We start from the raw sequence: 15,047 nt of genomic DNA, 5'->3' as shown, positions 1-15,047 counted from the left end.
ACGCTAACTGCTGTTGGGGTTTCAAGCCTGTATTAGGGGTTCAAAGTAGATTAGGATTTCTAGATAGGGTTAGGTTTTAAAATTTGAGTTTTAAGTCAGTGAGAAAGGTTCGGCATGGGAAGGTTTCAACTAAGTAAGGCTTAGATTTTCAAATTTGGAATCCAAGAAAGTTTCCAATTAAGGTTAGGGTTAAGTTTGCTCTGTAAGATGTGTTAGGGTTTCAAATGAAGGTTAATATTCCAAAATAAGGTTTGAAGTCTTTAATTAGGTTTTCAAATTAGAGTTGCACGAGTTTCTTGGATTTCAAACCATGAATTGATGATTTCAACCCTGTGTTATGGTTTCAAGTTAGGGTTTCAAAATATGGTTTCAAGTCACGGTTAGGTAATAAAATCAGGGTTTTGAGACTTGGTTTGGTTCTGTTTGGTCACTCATAGAATCGCAGTTACGGTAGTAACTTTCGTTTCCGTCCTCGATTAGGGTTGCAACAAAGCTTGTGGTGGTTTCATTGTCAGGTTTCAGGTTTTTTTTTTTTTTTTTTTTAGCTTGCTGGTGCCATAAATGGACGCCATCCATCTTGCTCTTCATCGTCTCCCAATCCTTTATGGAGCATTTAACCTGGACCTTGACCTCCTTTGCTCCCTCGTTCTCCTTCTCACCCTGGAATCTCTGCACATCTCTTCATCACTGGCAAAACTCCTCTCCCGACAGTGGCAGGACATCCGTCCGTCCGTCCAGCCGTCCGTCCGTCCGTCCGTCCGTCTTTTACTGTTTTCCAGAATGTAAATTGCACTTCTTTTTTTTTGGGCCGTTTCTTGAAACCCTAACTTGAAGTCCAGTTTGAAATAAAAACCCTGGTTTAAAACCCTAGTTTGGAATACTAGCTTATCCCTGTCTTGAAACCCTAATTTGAAACCCTACCTGTAACTTGAAACCCTTGTTGGAAAGCCCAACTGTGGCTTGAGACCTCCCTAACTCTTGTTTGAAACCCTAACACTGTCTTGAAATTTTACTTCACAACTCTTTTGAAAAACTTCTTTTCAATTTGAATTTGGTCCCTGAATGGCGAAAACGTAACGATGCCTTGAAACCCTAACTCTCAACCTGTTTTTTTTTTTTTTTTGTTGCTGGCAAACTTTTAATCTGCATTTGTAGTTGGTGTGGTGACGTAACGGCGCTCTCGTAATGGTTCTGAACCCCCGCGTGTCATTTTCGTGGGCCGCGGGACGCAAACGGTCCCGTCAGCTGGGCTCAGCTCACATGTGGGCGCCCGTCCCACTGGTTCCCACGGTGCCAACGCGGCACCGCTTCCCTGTCTGCCGCACCGGCAGTTGACCGAGTCGGTCTCATGTCTGGCCGGGCGCGAGATGCGCGCCACTCAACGGGAACCGCTCAGATTGGACGGGACGGGTTTGCGCTCGCACTCCAAACCTTTCGCTCCATCGCATCATCTCGTATTGCGTCCAATTCCTGGCTGGAGGAATCTTGCCTATCCTGCTAATACGTTATTCCATGAAGCAGGCGAGAACACGTGTTTCGATGAGTTTTACGTCTCCCAATTAGCTGCACGCTACAAAAACAGATGAAAAAGTCACATTTGGCATAAATGGGCCTTCCCTTTTCTCCTTGACGGCAGAGTTGAGAGCTAAATATTGAAAAGAGCTCACACGCTCCAAAAAAGGCCTTTTTCTCCTCCAGCCCTAAAATGCCAACACAAGCTCACCATTGCCTCAAGCCATTTCAAAAGTGCGCACGGCAACTGTGAACTCTGACCCTCTAACTCAGTGGTTCTCAACCGCGGTCAATAAAACTTTCACCTTTCATACATTAAGGTGCTAAATAATGAAAACATCCATAATACAATAAAAAGGGGAAAAAAACACCCATTGCCCCCCCAAAAAATAAAAAGACATGGCGGGGCACAGAGAAACCGCGTGAAGAAAGGCACTTAGGTAACACTGGAGCTAAAAACTATAAGACAACAAAATAAAAACAGTTAAAGGCTAAAAGAAAACAAAATAAAAGGACAAAAAAAACGCTAAAAGTTGGCCAAAGATGGATAAAAGGTGAATCTTCAGCCTTGAGTAGCATCCAGCCTATCCAGCCTCTTTTCCATGTCTCCCTCAGCCAACACAGGTGTTTCTAATGATGAGCTCATCAGTGAGCTCTGCATGAGGCCTGATAACAATCCTCAGCTGTGTTGGCTGAGGGAGACATGGATCGGGGTACTCAAGGACCACGGTTGAGAACCACGACTCGAACACGCTTCCTGAACCTCCGACTGCAAAGCCCGCCTCCTTCCTGAACCCTCGTTACGCCGTAATCCTGACACCAAAACGATTGCCAAATGGAATGCGATATAGGGACGTATTTTATTGAGGCTTGCGCATGCAGCGAGTGTTGTTGTTTTTTCCCGTCAGGCTTCCTTCAGTGTTGCAAAGCGTTGCAACAGACACTCTCAAACGTTCTCAAACACTCTCAAGCTGTCTTCCTTGTCGCCATCAAATTTTGTTCAAAATTTCCTTGCGATCAAAAAGAAAACGAGCCCCCGACTCGCCACACTGCTGGAAATGTTTCCTTTCGCAAGAGATTGTTTTCTCTGGGGAGGGAAACTGCTGTGTTGGGGTCAAGTTACTAAAAGAATGCAAAAAGCTACAACGAAACCTTTTTTTTTTTGTGTGTGACGGTTGGCTGCTTTTACGGTCACAGAACCGTCAAAATGTAGTCAAATTGGTGGCGTTGAAAATGACTGGCAGCGAATCAGCATCCCAATCTCGGTGCTTTTCTTCACGCCGAGCTTGAAAGCTTTCAAGCTTGAAAGCTTATCGCGCGAGACGGCGCAACACGACGCAAGTTTTGAGATCCAGGCAAGAATCCGTCGCCGCCGCAAAGGGTAAAAAATAGCGACATCTTTCTCTTCCCACTTGTCAACGTTCCTCCGTCTCCTCGTGTTAATTTGCTGCTTCAGTGACACACATCATTGAAGGGGTGGGGGGGGGGCTCTTACCCCCCCCCCATCTCCCCTCCCTCCTTGTACAAGTCATGCTCCCACGAGCCATTGAAATTATGAAGCATAATAGCAACAAGGATGCATTTGTAAAGCTTTCGCTTCCCGCCTGACATGAATGTCGCCGCGGTGGTTCTGCCGCCCACGCGTGTCCGTATCTCATCTTTAGGAGGAGAGGCACGTACAGAGCTGCTTGGGGGGGGGGGGGGGGGGCAGAGGCGGAGCTTGCCAACAGGCAAAGCAGGCAATTGCTTGGGGGGCCCCTTAGCCAGCAGGAGCCCCCACATTTGACACAAACCTTCACTTCAGCAGTGCAGCAAAGACAAATTTCCTGAGTCATGTTTTTTTCCCCTTAAAAAACAAACAAAACATGTTTCATAAAGGCTTTTTTTTTTAAACAATGTAATTTTTTTTTAGTAAATCATCTTTTATTTAAAAAAACATACAATTAAAATAAGACCGTGCATAGTGGGTGGGTTTGCATATATTTGACTATTTATTTTATGTATTTATTTATTTTGACAATCATATATAAAGTTACAACGACAAAAGATCTGCAAGCCAACTGTTGATTTGCAAACTTTCAAGTCAAACGGTGGGAGACACATCTTCATTTTTCAAAAATATTTTATTTGATATTGAGGCGGTACAGGGAACCAAAAGAACATGGATTCGTTTGTAGTTTACAGGAAGGAGGGAGCCTGGTGAGATGTGTACGACCGTCGATTCTCTTTTTGGGACGAGGAGGACATGCAAGTGAATACCCGAGGAAGACGAGGACAAGGACGAGGACGACGTGACTTACAAAGTAAATGAACAACTGTAGAAAGGACGGCGGATCGGGTCTGCACACAAACATTTCACCCGATCACTTTTTTAACATCAGTTTTTTTTATTCCATTTTTTTTTTTTATTTATTTAAGAAAAAGGCAACGCACACAGAAAAGCTACAAAGAACCAACAATATCGGGAGAAAAAAGAAGAAGTAGTTTGGCTCCTCCTGTGCACCGTAGCCAGGAATGCCTCGCACTCAATTTTATCAATAAAACAGAAAGAAAAAAAACACACATTTCACACACCACAATTTGTTATGCATATTCCACGATAGACTTTTTATCTTTTTTTTTTTTAATAATTTTTTTAATAAATACAAAAGGAGGTTGTGGTGTTAATGTAAAAGAAGGGGAAACGATTATTGGACATTAGAAATTTCAATTTGGTCTTTTTTTTTTTGGTCGGAATGTGGGGGACCGCATATGGATATAATGTATTATGTATACATATATAAATATACACATATATACATAAACACCAGCAGAATGTAAAAGAACCTGAGATACTTTCTTGCACCTCATTTCCATAAACACTGGCCACTGCGCGGATTGAAATGAATGAACCAACGGCACAACAACCTCAGAACCCTTTCAAAGTAATCAAATCAAATCAAAATATCCACGCACAAAAATACAAAAGACGTTGTTGTAAAGCAGCAGAGTTTTGGTAAAAGGCAAAGAAAGAAACAAGGACGACATCGTCTGATGTTTTTTTGTCTGTGCGTGTGTGTGCGTGTGTGTGCGCGTATGCGTGTGTGCGTGTGTGTGTCTCCTTTCCATTAAGATCAGCAATCTAAAGACTGCAAGCTTGGACACGTTTCATTCAACTTGAACTTGAAGCAATATTATGAAGTTGCATAACAAATTTAGTATCATAAAGAGACAGATTGTAAAAATCCAGATCTCTCATTTTCTCGCAAGTAGGCTACTTAAACCCCCGTTTCATGTAATGCAGTAACTTTAGCTTGATTTAATTTCGTAGGATTCCCTTGCATTATATCAACTCGGTCATTTGTATTTTTTCCATATTAACACTTTTGTTGTAATCTAAAATTTTATACTCTCAAAATAATACAGTACAAATCGTAATAATCCCAGAAAAAAAAAAGTTAAGGTTCAAATAGCCTATGCAGTACAATAATTTAGCAAGAATTATGTCATGAATAAAAGTGCAATATTACAATAAACTATTTTTAACAGGAATAAAAGTTGTACGATGAATGCAATTTTTTGAGAATTCATTTGAAAAAGTACTACAAACTACAAAAAATTCCGTAAATTTATGACTTTTTATTTTCAATTCATCCCAATTTGACAAACGTGTCTTTTATTCTTGTAATAATAAAAAAAAAAACACACAAAAATCCTGAACATGAATCTTAAAAGAAAAACATTTTAAAGCAGCAGAACTGTAGTAGTCGGTAAATGCCCGCGTGTGTGTGTGAGTATTTTTGCGCGTGTTATGTCGGAATGCTTGTTGTCATCAGGATGGAACAAGAAACGTTGTCAAAGCTGCACACGAGCGGCTCGGATGAAGGGCGGACAAAACAAAAATTGAGGTGCTCCTAAAAATAAAAGCAATAAAAAGTTCAAATGATATTAAAAATCAAACATGTAAACAATTGGGGACGCTCCACATTTGCGTAAGTGCTGAAACATCACCTCAGTCCGGTCAATCGTTCCAAACTGAGTCCAAATGTTGAGAGGGAAAAATAAAAATGAGTAACCGGTCGCCCTAAAGTGACAATTTCCTCTCCGAGCTTCCTGGCAATCTTTGAAAACAAAACTTCTCACTGTACATTTCTCTCTATAGAATTCTCTTCTTCTTTACAGTACAGAAACTCCGCCTTTCACATCGTCTTCTTCATGTCAGCAGGAGCTACGGTCTTTTTTTTGTGCTTATCACCAAAAGGTTGCAGTGCAAAAATCAATAATTAACCTTAATAATAATAATAATTACAATAATCAATGGCAACTATTAACAGATATTGTAAAAAAAAAGAAGAAGACAATTTTATGGCACAGCAGCCACCATTCACATAATTGTACAATAATAACAAAAAATAAAATCAAAATCAAAAGTTAGAGGCTTGCATAGCAACAGCAAGTTGAAAGAAGATATTTACAAGGAAATTAAAGATTAAAAAAAAGGCGGTCACCAGAAAATTGTGTGGGTTTTTTGGGACGAGAAAAAAAAAACATACAGTAAAAGTTTTCCTCAAAGACCAAAACCAAAGTGAGATGTACAATATGCTCCAGTCTGTACATCGTACGTCGAATGCTGATGAGCCACCCCGCTGCTCCTGGCACCGCCAAGTCCGTCCAGCAATCCGTCCAACCAGAAAGAAGACATGACGACGTTGGCGCCCTTGATGAGGACAAGGAGGGCGGGGCGTCACCATCGGGTTTTTTTTTTTGTTTTGTTCGTTTTGCCAGTTCTTCAGCCAGGTATACACTCTGTGAGGAAAACACAACAAAGTACATGAAAACATAATTATATTTATCACAAGGGTGTACAGGGTAAAATGATTTTTTAAAAAAATTGGTTAAAATAAAAATAATTCCATTGAAATTGTGGATAGAAAACAAACAAACAAAAAAACTACCGTAAAACACCAAAAAATTGTGCAGGTTAAAATGTAACTACCATAATTCCCCCTAAAGATGCCCAAGTACAAAAACAACTCCTGTACAATAAAAATAAGACCCCAAATTGCAATACGACGACCCCAAAAAATCCCCCAAAGTTGCGCCTTTCAAAATAAGACGAGCGCGTTTGAACGTACATAACTCTCCTGAGTACTGTGCGTTGGTGCCCAGGAAGTCGGCGTGCTCCATGGCCGTCCACTGCTGCGGCTGCCGAGGGCCGTCCGTCTTGCGCTGCCCCGTCGAGCTCTTGGACGAGGTCGTACCCGATGAGCTGTGGCCGCCCGCTGACGGGAAGGACGGTCTGTGGTACGGCGGGCAGCCCTCCTCTGACCACACAAGACAAGCCAATGTCAATTCCGATTTCATTGTTGTCACGTGAAGTTCCACTCAACTAATTGAGGCAAAAGTCCAGCGAATGAAAGAAATCCAACTCTGGAGGGAGACCGTCTGTGCCGGGAGATTTGCTTGAAAATCACTACGAGAGAACCATTGGCACAACAACAGCAACAGTAACAATCCCGTGATGACAGCAACGACGACGACGACGACGATGGTCTGTTCCCAACACTACCGCCAATAATGAGCCGATGAATGTGCGCGGGTCCCGCCGAGTGGCGACGGGCTCGCCCAGATGGGACGCTGGATCCGTCTGCCGCCGCCGCGGGGACAATAAAAGCCAGTCATTTCCCGGTAGTTTGCGAAGAGCGGCGCCTGCCAAACGCTGGCAGTGGCACCAACGAGGGGAGGCGGGGGTGGGGGGGGGTACAGGAGTTGGGGGCATTTTAGAAGCTGAGAGGAGGTGAGGGGCGCACATGGGGACGTTTGGGAGAGCCAGCACAAGTGTCAGACACTGCCATCTGTTGACGACGCTGCAGCATCAGCGCTAACTTTCACACGGGGGGAGAAGAGAGAGAGAGAGTGAGCGAGCGAGCGAGTGAGCTGGCGAGCGAGCGAGTGACTCCCCCAACTGCGAAGAGAGATGAGCAGCCTCTGTGAACCTCAAATGTTCCATGAAGTAGAAAATATTTTAAAAAGCCTCAAATTTCAAACAAAAAGGGAGCAAAGCTTTCTTTTTTTCTATTTTGTGACACTAAAACCGAATAGTACCATTAAAGGCTGGAATGGCGATACAAGTTCCTATTTGATGTTGTAGAACTGGTTTTAGACCCAACAGAGAATTACAACAGTGAAAGGTGGAGGTGCAAAGCCGACTGTCCATTTTAAAGAGTAGAAGAAAAACACTAACTTGTGTCAGGAGATCTGAAATGACCAACAAACTTTTGAGCGACTTGAGTGAATTCCTCGTACCGTTTCTGTGGCTTCTGCGGCCGTCGTCCGCTCTCTCCAGTCGTTCTTGAGCCTGGCGGTGATGATCCAGGGTGGCGCGCGCATCTGCCGCGGCTGACAGCGGTCCCGACATGGGCGGGCGCTCCAGGGATGTCGCCTTCCTCTCCGGAGGCGGGATCATGCTGTTGATGCAGCGGCCCGTCTGCGCTCGGACCTGGCCCTGGCCGGGAGGGGGCTCGGGAGGGGGAGGTAGGTCTGTTTACAAGAGGGGAGTCACAGAAATGGAAGAGGGAGGGGGTTGTATTTGGTCCAGGTTGAGATCTGGGAATACTGTTATAAACGTGTGCGCGTAAGCGGTGCGCATGTGAAGTGAAAATACTCCAGAATCGATTTTGATCGCGTTTGCGTTGCAAGCATTTTGCAGCTCGGTGACCGCGGGCAAAAAAAGTCCACAGTCAAAAAGTCAAAGTCAGCAGCCACAACCATTGCTTTCTAGGGTTGAATTGTTTGTTTACAAATAGAAATGGTCAAAACCCTGGACAGTGCCTTTAAGTATCATTTGTATGTTTTTTAATTTTTTTTTAAATAAAGCCGCCAACTGTAATGCCACTTGTGTAGCGACTGATTTAAACTGAGCGAAAAGTCCTTTAAAAAAACCAACATGCGGCGCGAAATCAATTCGCACCCACCGTCTGCACCGGCATCTCTGCGGTGGGGTGCCGTGCCCTGGTTCCGGGGTTTGCGTGGCGGCCTGGTGGCCCTCTGGTGGCCGAGGCTGTGCGTTCCCACCGTGCTGCCGTCCGTGGAGAACGGACTGCTGGGCCGGTGCCTGTGGGGCAAACCTTTATCTGTGGGGGGGGCCAAAAACAAAAACAAGCACAGGACTTCATTAATTAAGCATCAAAGGAAGTGAGAAAGTGACGTAAGTTGCAGATTTCAGAGCTGAAAACCAGGAGAAGCAAGTCGACCCAGCCCAAAAAGTGCCATGCACAAAGTAAGCATCTGCAAGTTGGCCTCAAAAGGAGGCGCAATTAGAGAGCAGAAAGGAAGACGACGCGTCCCCACACAGCAGAAGGTCCGGACTCTTGCCGGCACACCGACCTCTTTTGGAGCGAGCGTGCTTGCTGAGGCTGGTGCCGTCCAGCCGGTAGCCCGCCTTGTCGGCGGCGGCCACCAAGGCCTGAGCAAAGCTGCAGTGGGTAAAGATGGAGCCGTCGGACGAGCTGGCCACGCTGGAGCGCCGGCTGGAGAAATTGCGCTCGTCCTCCGAGGCCGAGCCCCAGCCGTTCGCCATGGAGCCTGCAACAGCACACTTGTGGTCGGACCGGGCATCTGCTCACGTGTCACCGCCCCGCGGGTGCAGCCGTTGACGGCCAAAGTGGATCTCGTCACAAAAGCAAGTTCGTGCGCAAGTGGCGGCAAAAGATTGTGAGCAATGACGACCGTGAGGGGTCTAATCCATTTGGTTTTCAAGCATATTCCTTAAATCATGGTTTGGGCCGTACTTTGGTTTTAAAGGTATGAAAAGTGGACCGAACTGTACCAAAAAGTCACATTTGAAATCCTTAGAATGCTTCTCCTGTAAGTGTATATTTACATTTCTGGACTACTTTTCACTTGCATTCAACCCTGCGGCTATTACGAAAGGTGCGGCTTATCCATCAGATCACAAGGGGGCGCTCTATAAAAAAAGCGTCAGGCAGGGCAAAACAAACCAAATGAGCCCAAATACAGTAGGAGAGACAGACAATTTGTGCCCTCATTATGGAAAATAAAGTAGCGGAACCCGGTGCGGTAACATTAAAAACACCTGCGGCTTACAGTCGGGTGCGGCTAATATGTGTAGTATTCCCCAAATTTAGCTGCCGCAGCTTATAGTCAGGTGCGTCTTGTAATCCAGAAATGACTGTACTCTTTCATTCACTGTAGAAATATTGCCAACTAGTGGCCTGGCATGCACATTACAGCAGCTGGGTGCCTTCTCATGAAACTTCACAAACACAAAGAAAAAAAAAATGTCGGCAGTTTGTCCAGGGGCACCCGTAAACTGAACTTTGACCTCAAGCCAGCGCGGTTGCCTTGTTAGCACTATGCCCCCCCCCACGTAATGCGAGCGAAGCACTTGGGCAGGCGCCACTTAAGAAGCGTGTGCCAAAGCGGGCCCCCAGAAATCTGTCACATTAACCGACTCTGGTGCTCGCCAAAAGTCCCACATTTTTACTGGCGGGATGACGACTTTTTTTTTCTCCTTCTTCTCCAAATGTGGCCTTGAAGAAAAAGAAATAGAGAGCACAAAAGGGGGATGCATTCAGCACCTTTCATATAATTGAATCAAGACTAATAAGGGGTTGATGCCGACTGCAATATTTTGCATATTCTAAAAAACGATTTATCATCCAATTAATTAAAAAAAATGTAATGAACAAAATAACTTCTTTTTTGGTTCTTTAATGCTTACAACAAGAAAGGAGAACATTTGATTGCATTACAATACTTTGTCCTTTAGTATTTTTTACTGTACGACAGAGCTAGAATGGACCGATTAGTGCCGATTTTTTTTGGTATGTTTGAATGTCATTACTTATGTCTTGTTTTGTTGTGTTGACACAATTTTGGCCAATTTTAAAATAGTTAATATCAGTTGATTAAATAGTCCGGCTCTATAATAATAATAATTAATCACTTTCCTAAAAATAAGAAAATATTTAAGATGTTATCAGAATATGTTACAGTAAATATGACTGAATATCCACTTGTATTTGATTGTATACATTAAATTTGTTTATTTGAGAACCATTCTCATTTATTTTATTGCTACACTTTTTCTTTTTATTATATCGAATGACCTGTCGCTGTTTACACACAAGAAAAGCAATTCATGTTTCCTTCCATTTTGTTCCTTTATGTGAAACAACGATAACCTTCACAAAGCGGAGCCCCGATACCCGCAAGCCAACACTACATCAACACTTCAAACAAACTTTCACATGGAAACAATTTGGGGTGTCGTCTTGAGAATGACAATTCTGGAAACAGCATATTTTCCAGTTCAAGTTGGGAGCAGACTTTGCGAGCTGACGCCGCCGCCGTCCAGAGCGGACATCAAAAGTCCTCGTCTTGTGCAATATGGATGGCGAGGGATGGTAATATGATTATGATTTATTTAGATGAACTGGGAAATCCCCTTCAAAGAGTTTCCACTTCAAGAGTTGCGCCTTCTCCGGCAAAGGTTGCAACATATTTTCACTTCTGCTGCGCTCAGAAACTTCTCAGATGAAAGGAAACTTGTGAAAAAAGTACAGGAAGCGATCGACCGCCCACCCACTCGGCATCAATTTTCTCTTTCTTTCTTTCTTTTTTTTTTTTTTACAGCTGAGAAATCCAAGGTGGTAACTACTTTGAATCCTCCATCTTGTCTCTTTTTCCTCCTCCTCTTTGAAATTCCTTTCAGACGTCGACTCGGAGACAGAACGACAGCGATTTCCAGCGGGTCCAATCTTGCCGTGAAGAATAGCGCCGATAATGAAGTGGAGGCAGAAGCGGGCAAAAGCTGCCGGAGCTTTGGAGGTGGAACACTGCCTCAGCATATCACATCACAGAATGACTTTTTTCCCTTCTTTTTTTCCCCCCCGCTAACAGCCACTTTCCACTGCGGCGCTTCCATTCCGGGAAATAGCGGCGCAATCAAAACTGTCGTAATTTGATAAAAATTCAATCAAGTTTTCTCTTTGAGCTCAGGGGGGGAAAAGTTGCTCCGAACTCCGGATGACTTGTCGTGCTCAACTTGCCGGCAAGAAAAACATTGGACCTTAACGGGTGGGCGCCGATCGTTATGTTTGAACGGCGATGATCTGGGTTGTCTTAACACATCTCATTATCCGAACGTGTTTATGCACACTTTAGACATGGCAGCGTCTGTCCGAAAAAATAAAATAAATAAAGCCTCTGATTGGCTTGGAAAATAGCGTGAAAGGGGCTGAAGTAAATGATTCGATGCTCACACTCATTGACGGCCAAATAAGTCAAAGGCTGGGCTGGAAGTGAAAGAGTTTACCGGTAAGTAAATCCAGTTTCAAAAACCGTCAAAGACAAATCAGAATATGATCTGGACTCGGAATGCTAATGCTAAAAACAATGCTACAAATGTGAAGTGCGATTCTGCCACTGATAATGCAATGGATGCTTCAACTGTCCCATTTTTGAAATTATGGAAATGTATACAATGGTCATGTGACCCCGATGGCACACAATCGGACCTCCGCAATCAGGCTTCATTTGCACACTAGCTTTAAAGGCACAGTGTGTAGGATTTAGCGCGTATGTTCCACATGGCAATAGAACTAAATATTCTGCGGGCCTTGCAAGATCAGTCAAATTCCAGTAAAACAGCCGGGAGTGAAGGGGGTTGCTTCAGTCAAAATGGCTGTGATTCAATGAGTAAAAACCCCACTAATAATTTAAATAATATGCAAATAAGAAAAATATCAACGGTCTTAATGATATAGGTCGTGCTGCACCTTACGGGAGGCTGACACGATCGCCGCCATCTTTCTGCTTCGAACTTCGCAAACGTAGTCATGGGTTACCACCTTGTGAAGTGTGCCTTGGAATTTAGATTGTTGCATTCTATTAGTTCACCACTAGATGGCACTAAATTCTACACAATGCCCTTTAAGAGACGAGGCAAACATCTCGGCATCTTTATGAATATGGCTTGGCCTCATTTTGAAACGCTGAGGTGAATATGGAGAGAGTCGGCATTGAAAAGGTTTCTGATTGACTCTGCTTTGCCATCCAAATTGCCGTTTCCATGTTTGTGGAAAACAATGACAAATCCATCGAGGCTTGACAGGAAGCTTACTGTTATTTGTACAGCCGGCAAACAGTGGCCGCAATAAATCTTCTGCCGTCACTGCCATCGCTATCTTGGCAGTATTCCTCTTCCGCTTCGGTGACACGTGGGGGTGGGGGGGCTGGGGGAGGAGTAGCGTTGGGGGGGGGGGGGGGGGTAGAATTGGGGTGACCGACAAGCAGATAGATTAGAAGAAATAGTGCTGTCTTTGGAGTAATACAGTGCAGGCAAGATGCAGCAGATTAGGGCGCTGTCGCGGCTTTATTTCCCCTTAAATACATCAGTCGTAGCATGTGTCAGCACAAGCAAAACCGCACTTCCATCATGCTATGGAAAAGTACTTTAGCTGCCAGTGACGGGCCAAAGCAGCCAACCAGAGCTTTTATTTCCTTCAGATATTTTCTGCCTGCCTCCCCCCCCCCCCCCCCCCTATGCATTTCCTGATAGGCTTCCTCCACTTTGATTGGGGCAAGAAAGGGGCAAGTCGTCCCCGTTTTATGGCGCAAAGGCCATTTTTGTTGGCCAAACCCTGCCGGTTTCTTTTATGTGCGACTATGCGGCAGTCAGCGCGTTAGCGGCCGTGGCCGTGTCGTGCCCTTCATGTGTTCCAGCCAACCTCGTTTTGACAGATGGCTGTAAAAGTTTTCACAGAGTTGCATAAATGGAAATGGTCTGGAATGGAAATAGGCAGCGGCACACGTGAATTTTATTTCAAATCTCCTTCATGAGATACGGCCGCATGGCGCCACACTCCCTCTTAATTTCCCTCTCACTCTCCTGTTTAAAATTCATGGACTTTCTTATCGTTTTTTTTTTGTTTTTTTTAGGGTATAATTATAATTCCCCTGAGTCTGCCAAAGGTGCTTAAAAACTTGATTGAGGGACATCGGCTGTGGATGTTCTCATATAAATGAACACATTGCAGAGCCACGCCGCACGAACAACAACAATCAGGCAGCGACTGACACCGGAGACGACAAAACAACTCAGACATGACAATTACGGCATCGTCATTAACGGGGAGAAAACAACACTCGTTAAGCACCGAGGAAGGCCAAACAAGATTCATCCAAGACGCATCCAAACACAACAAAATGATGAAATAAGAGCACCGTAAATTCCTTGAAATTAAGCAGGTTAAAATTAGACTACCGTAAATCACTCAACAGTTGGAAAGGTTCAAATAAGATTAGTATATATTTCACGAGACAAGATTTGAAATAAAACTACAGTAACTTACCTTAAAAGTTTGCACAGGTTAAAGTAGGAATACTTTAAATCTACCCCATAAATTGTACTCGTAAGAAATTAGAATGATATATGAATATGGTTAAATAAGACAACTGTAAATTTTCCAAAAGTTGCACGTTTAAATAAAACAACTATAAATCCCCCAAAGGTTGTGCAGCCCAAAAAATAAATAAATAAAAAGACCATAAATAAAACAAATTCTGCAGATTAAAACAAAATTGCCATAAATCAGCCGGAAGACCAGCAGGTTAATTAAGACTTTAAAGCCCTCCAAAATTGCACAAATGTGAAGAAAAGTCCCACAAGTCATCTTAAAGTTTTTGTAGGTTAATACAATTACCGTAATAACCACTAAAGCTGTGCCTACAAAAAAAAAATACTATACACTAATGGTTGTGCAGGTGAAAATAAGACTACGGTAAATAGCACAAAAGTTTAAAAAAAAGCCAAATAGTCCACCAGTGAAGAGCAAAACGTGGTCTGACCTGTCAAAGAGCTGTCCAGGTTGTCCATGCTGGAACCCGGCGTGTGCTCGATTCCTCGGGGGTGCCTGGCCACGTAGCCTTCATCTTCCTCCTCGTCATCTTCCTCCTCCTCCTCGTCGTCCGGCAGGTCCGTCTCCAGGTCGGACACCATCGTGCTCGACACGTAGCCCACCGGAGGCGCGGGGGCCTGGGGCGGGAGGGGGCCCACTTGCATGTGCCTGTCGGCAAACGCAGGACTGCTGTCATCAACACGTGGATGAATGCTGACAATAGCGCTAATTCCACATGCTAACACAATGACTCATTAATTGTGGACGGGACAAAAGCGCATGTTTCGCCAGCCCACCCTAAATCCCCCCCCACGCTCGACGTTTGTTTGCGCGGCCTTTGATGCGGCGATGGCGTGTAATTAGCGTCCCTCGTGTTGTCAGAAATGCTCTCCGAGCAACATAGTCATTACTGCGGCCAACATGACATCCCTTTCCTGACAATAACCCCCCCCCCCCCACCCCACACGCACACACACACGCGACGCAAGCGCCGATGAACAGCCAGTTCTCGTCTTGGGCAGGAATGTGTGTGTGTTTGTGTGTCGACTGCGTGGAAGCACGGCAGCAAGAGGGCCATTAAACTGAAATGATTAATGGGTTTATCTCCACTGCACACACAGGCGACACAAAGAG

At 44.4% G+C, this 15,047-nt stretch overlaps 1 protein-coding gene across 15 annotated transcripts in view; it reads right to left on the bottom strand.

The window, feature by feature from the left end:
- Positions 1 to 3,616: 3,616 nt before the first annotated feature.
- robo2 (roundabout, axon guidance receptor, homolog 2 (Drosophila)) overlaps positions 3,617 to 15,047 on the bottom strand; it is a 342,596-nt gene continuing 331,165 nt past the window's right edge. For 8 of the 15 annotated variants that reach the window (XM_077565197.1, XM_077565203.1, XM_077565201.1 and 5 more), the window contains 6 exons: positions 14,365 to 14,600; positions 8,878 to 9,075; positions 8,466 to 8,624; positions 7,798 to 8,031; positions 6,627 to 6,815; positions 3,617 to 6,297 (listed from right to left, as the gene is read on the bottom strand). In XM_077565197.1, coding sequence (XP_077421323.1) covers positions 6,296 to 6,297; positions 6,627 to 6,815; positions 7,798 to 8,031; positions 8,466 to 8,624; positions 8,878 to 9,075; positions 14,365 to 14,600 — 1,018 coding nt within the window. In that variant the 3' untranslated portion in view covers positions 3,617 to 6,295. The remainder of the gene's footprint in view (positions 6,298 to 6,626; positions 6,816 to 7,797; positions 8,032 to 8,465; positions 8,625 to 8,877; positions 9,076 to 14,364; positions 14,601 to 15,047) is intronic. The other 7 variants (XM_077565200.1, XM_077565204.1, XM_077565210.1 and 4 more) reach the window with 3 other exon arrangements.

Source organism: Vanacampus margaritifer, chromosome 5, assembly GCF_051991255.1.
Source record: "Vanacampus margaritifer isolate UIUO_Vmar chromosome 5, RoL_Vmar_1.0, whole genome shotgun sequence".
Classification (NCBI taxonomy): Eukaryota; Metazoa; Chordata; class Actinopteri; order Syngnathiformes; family Syngnathidae; genus Vanacampus; species Vanacampus margaritifer.
This window is presented reverse-complemented; position numbering and strand designations above follow the sequence as displayed.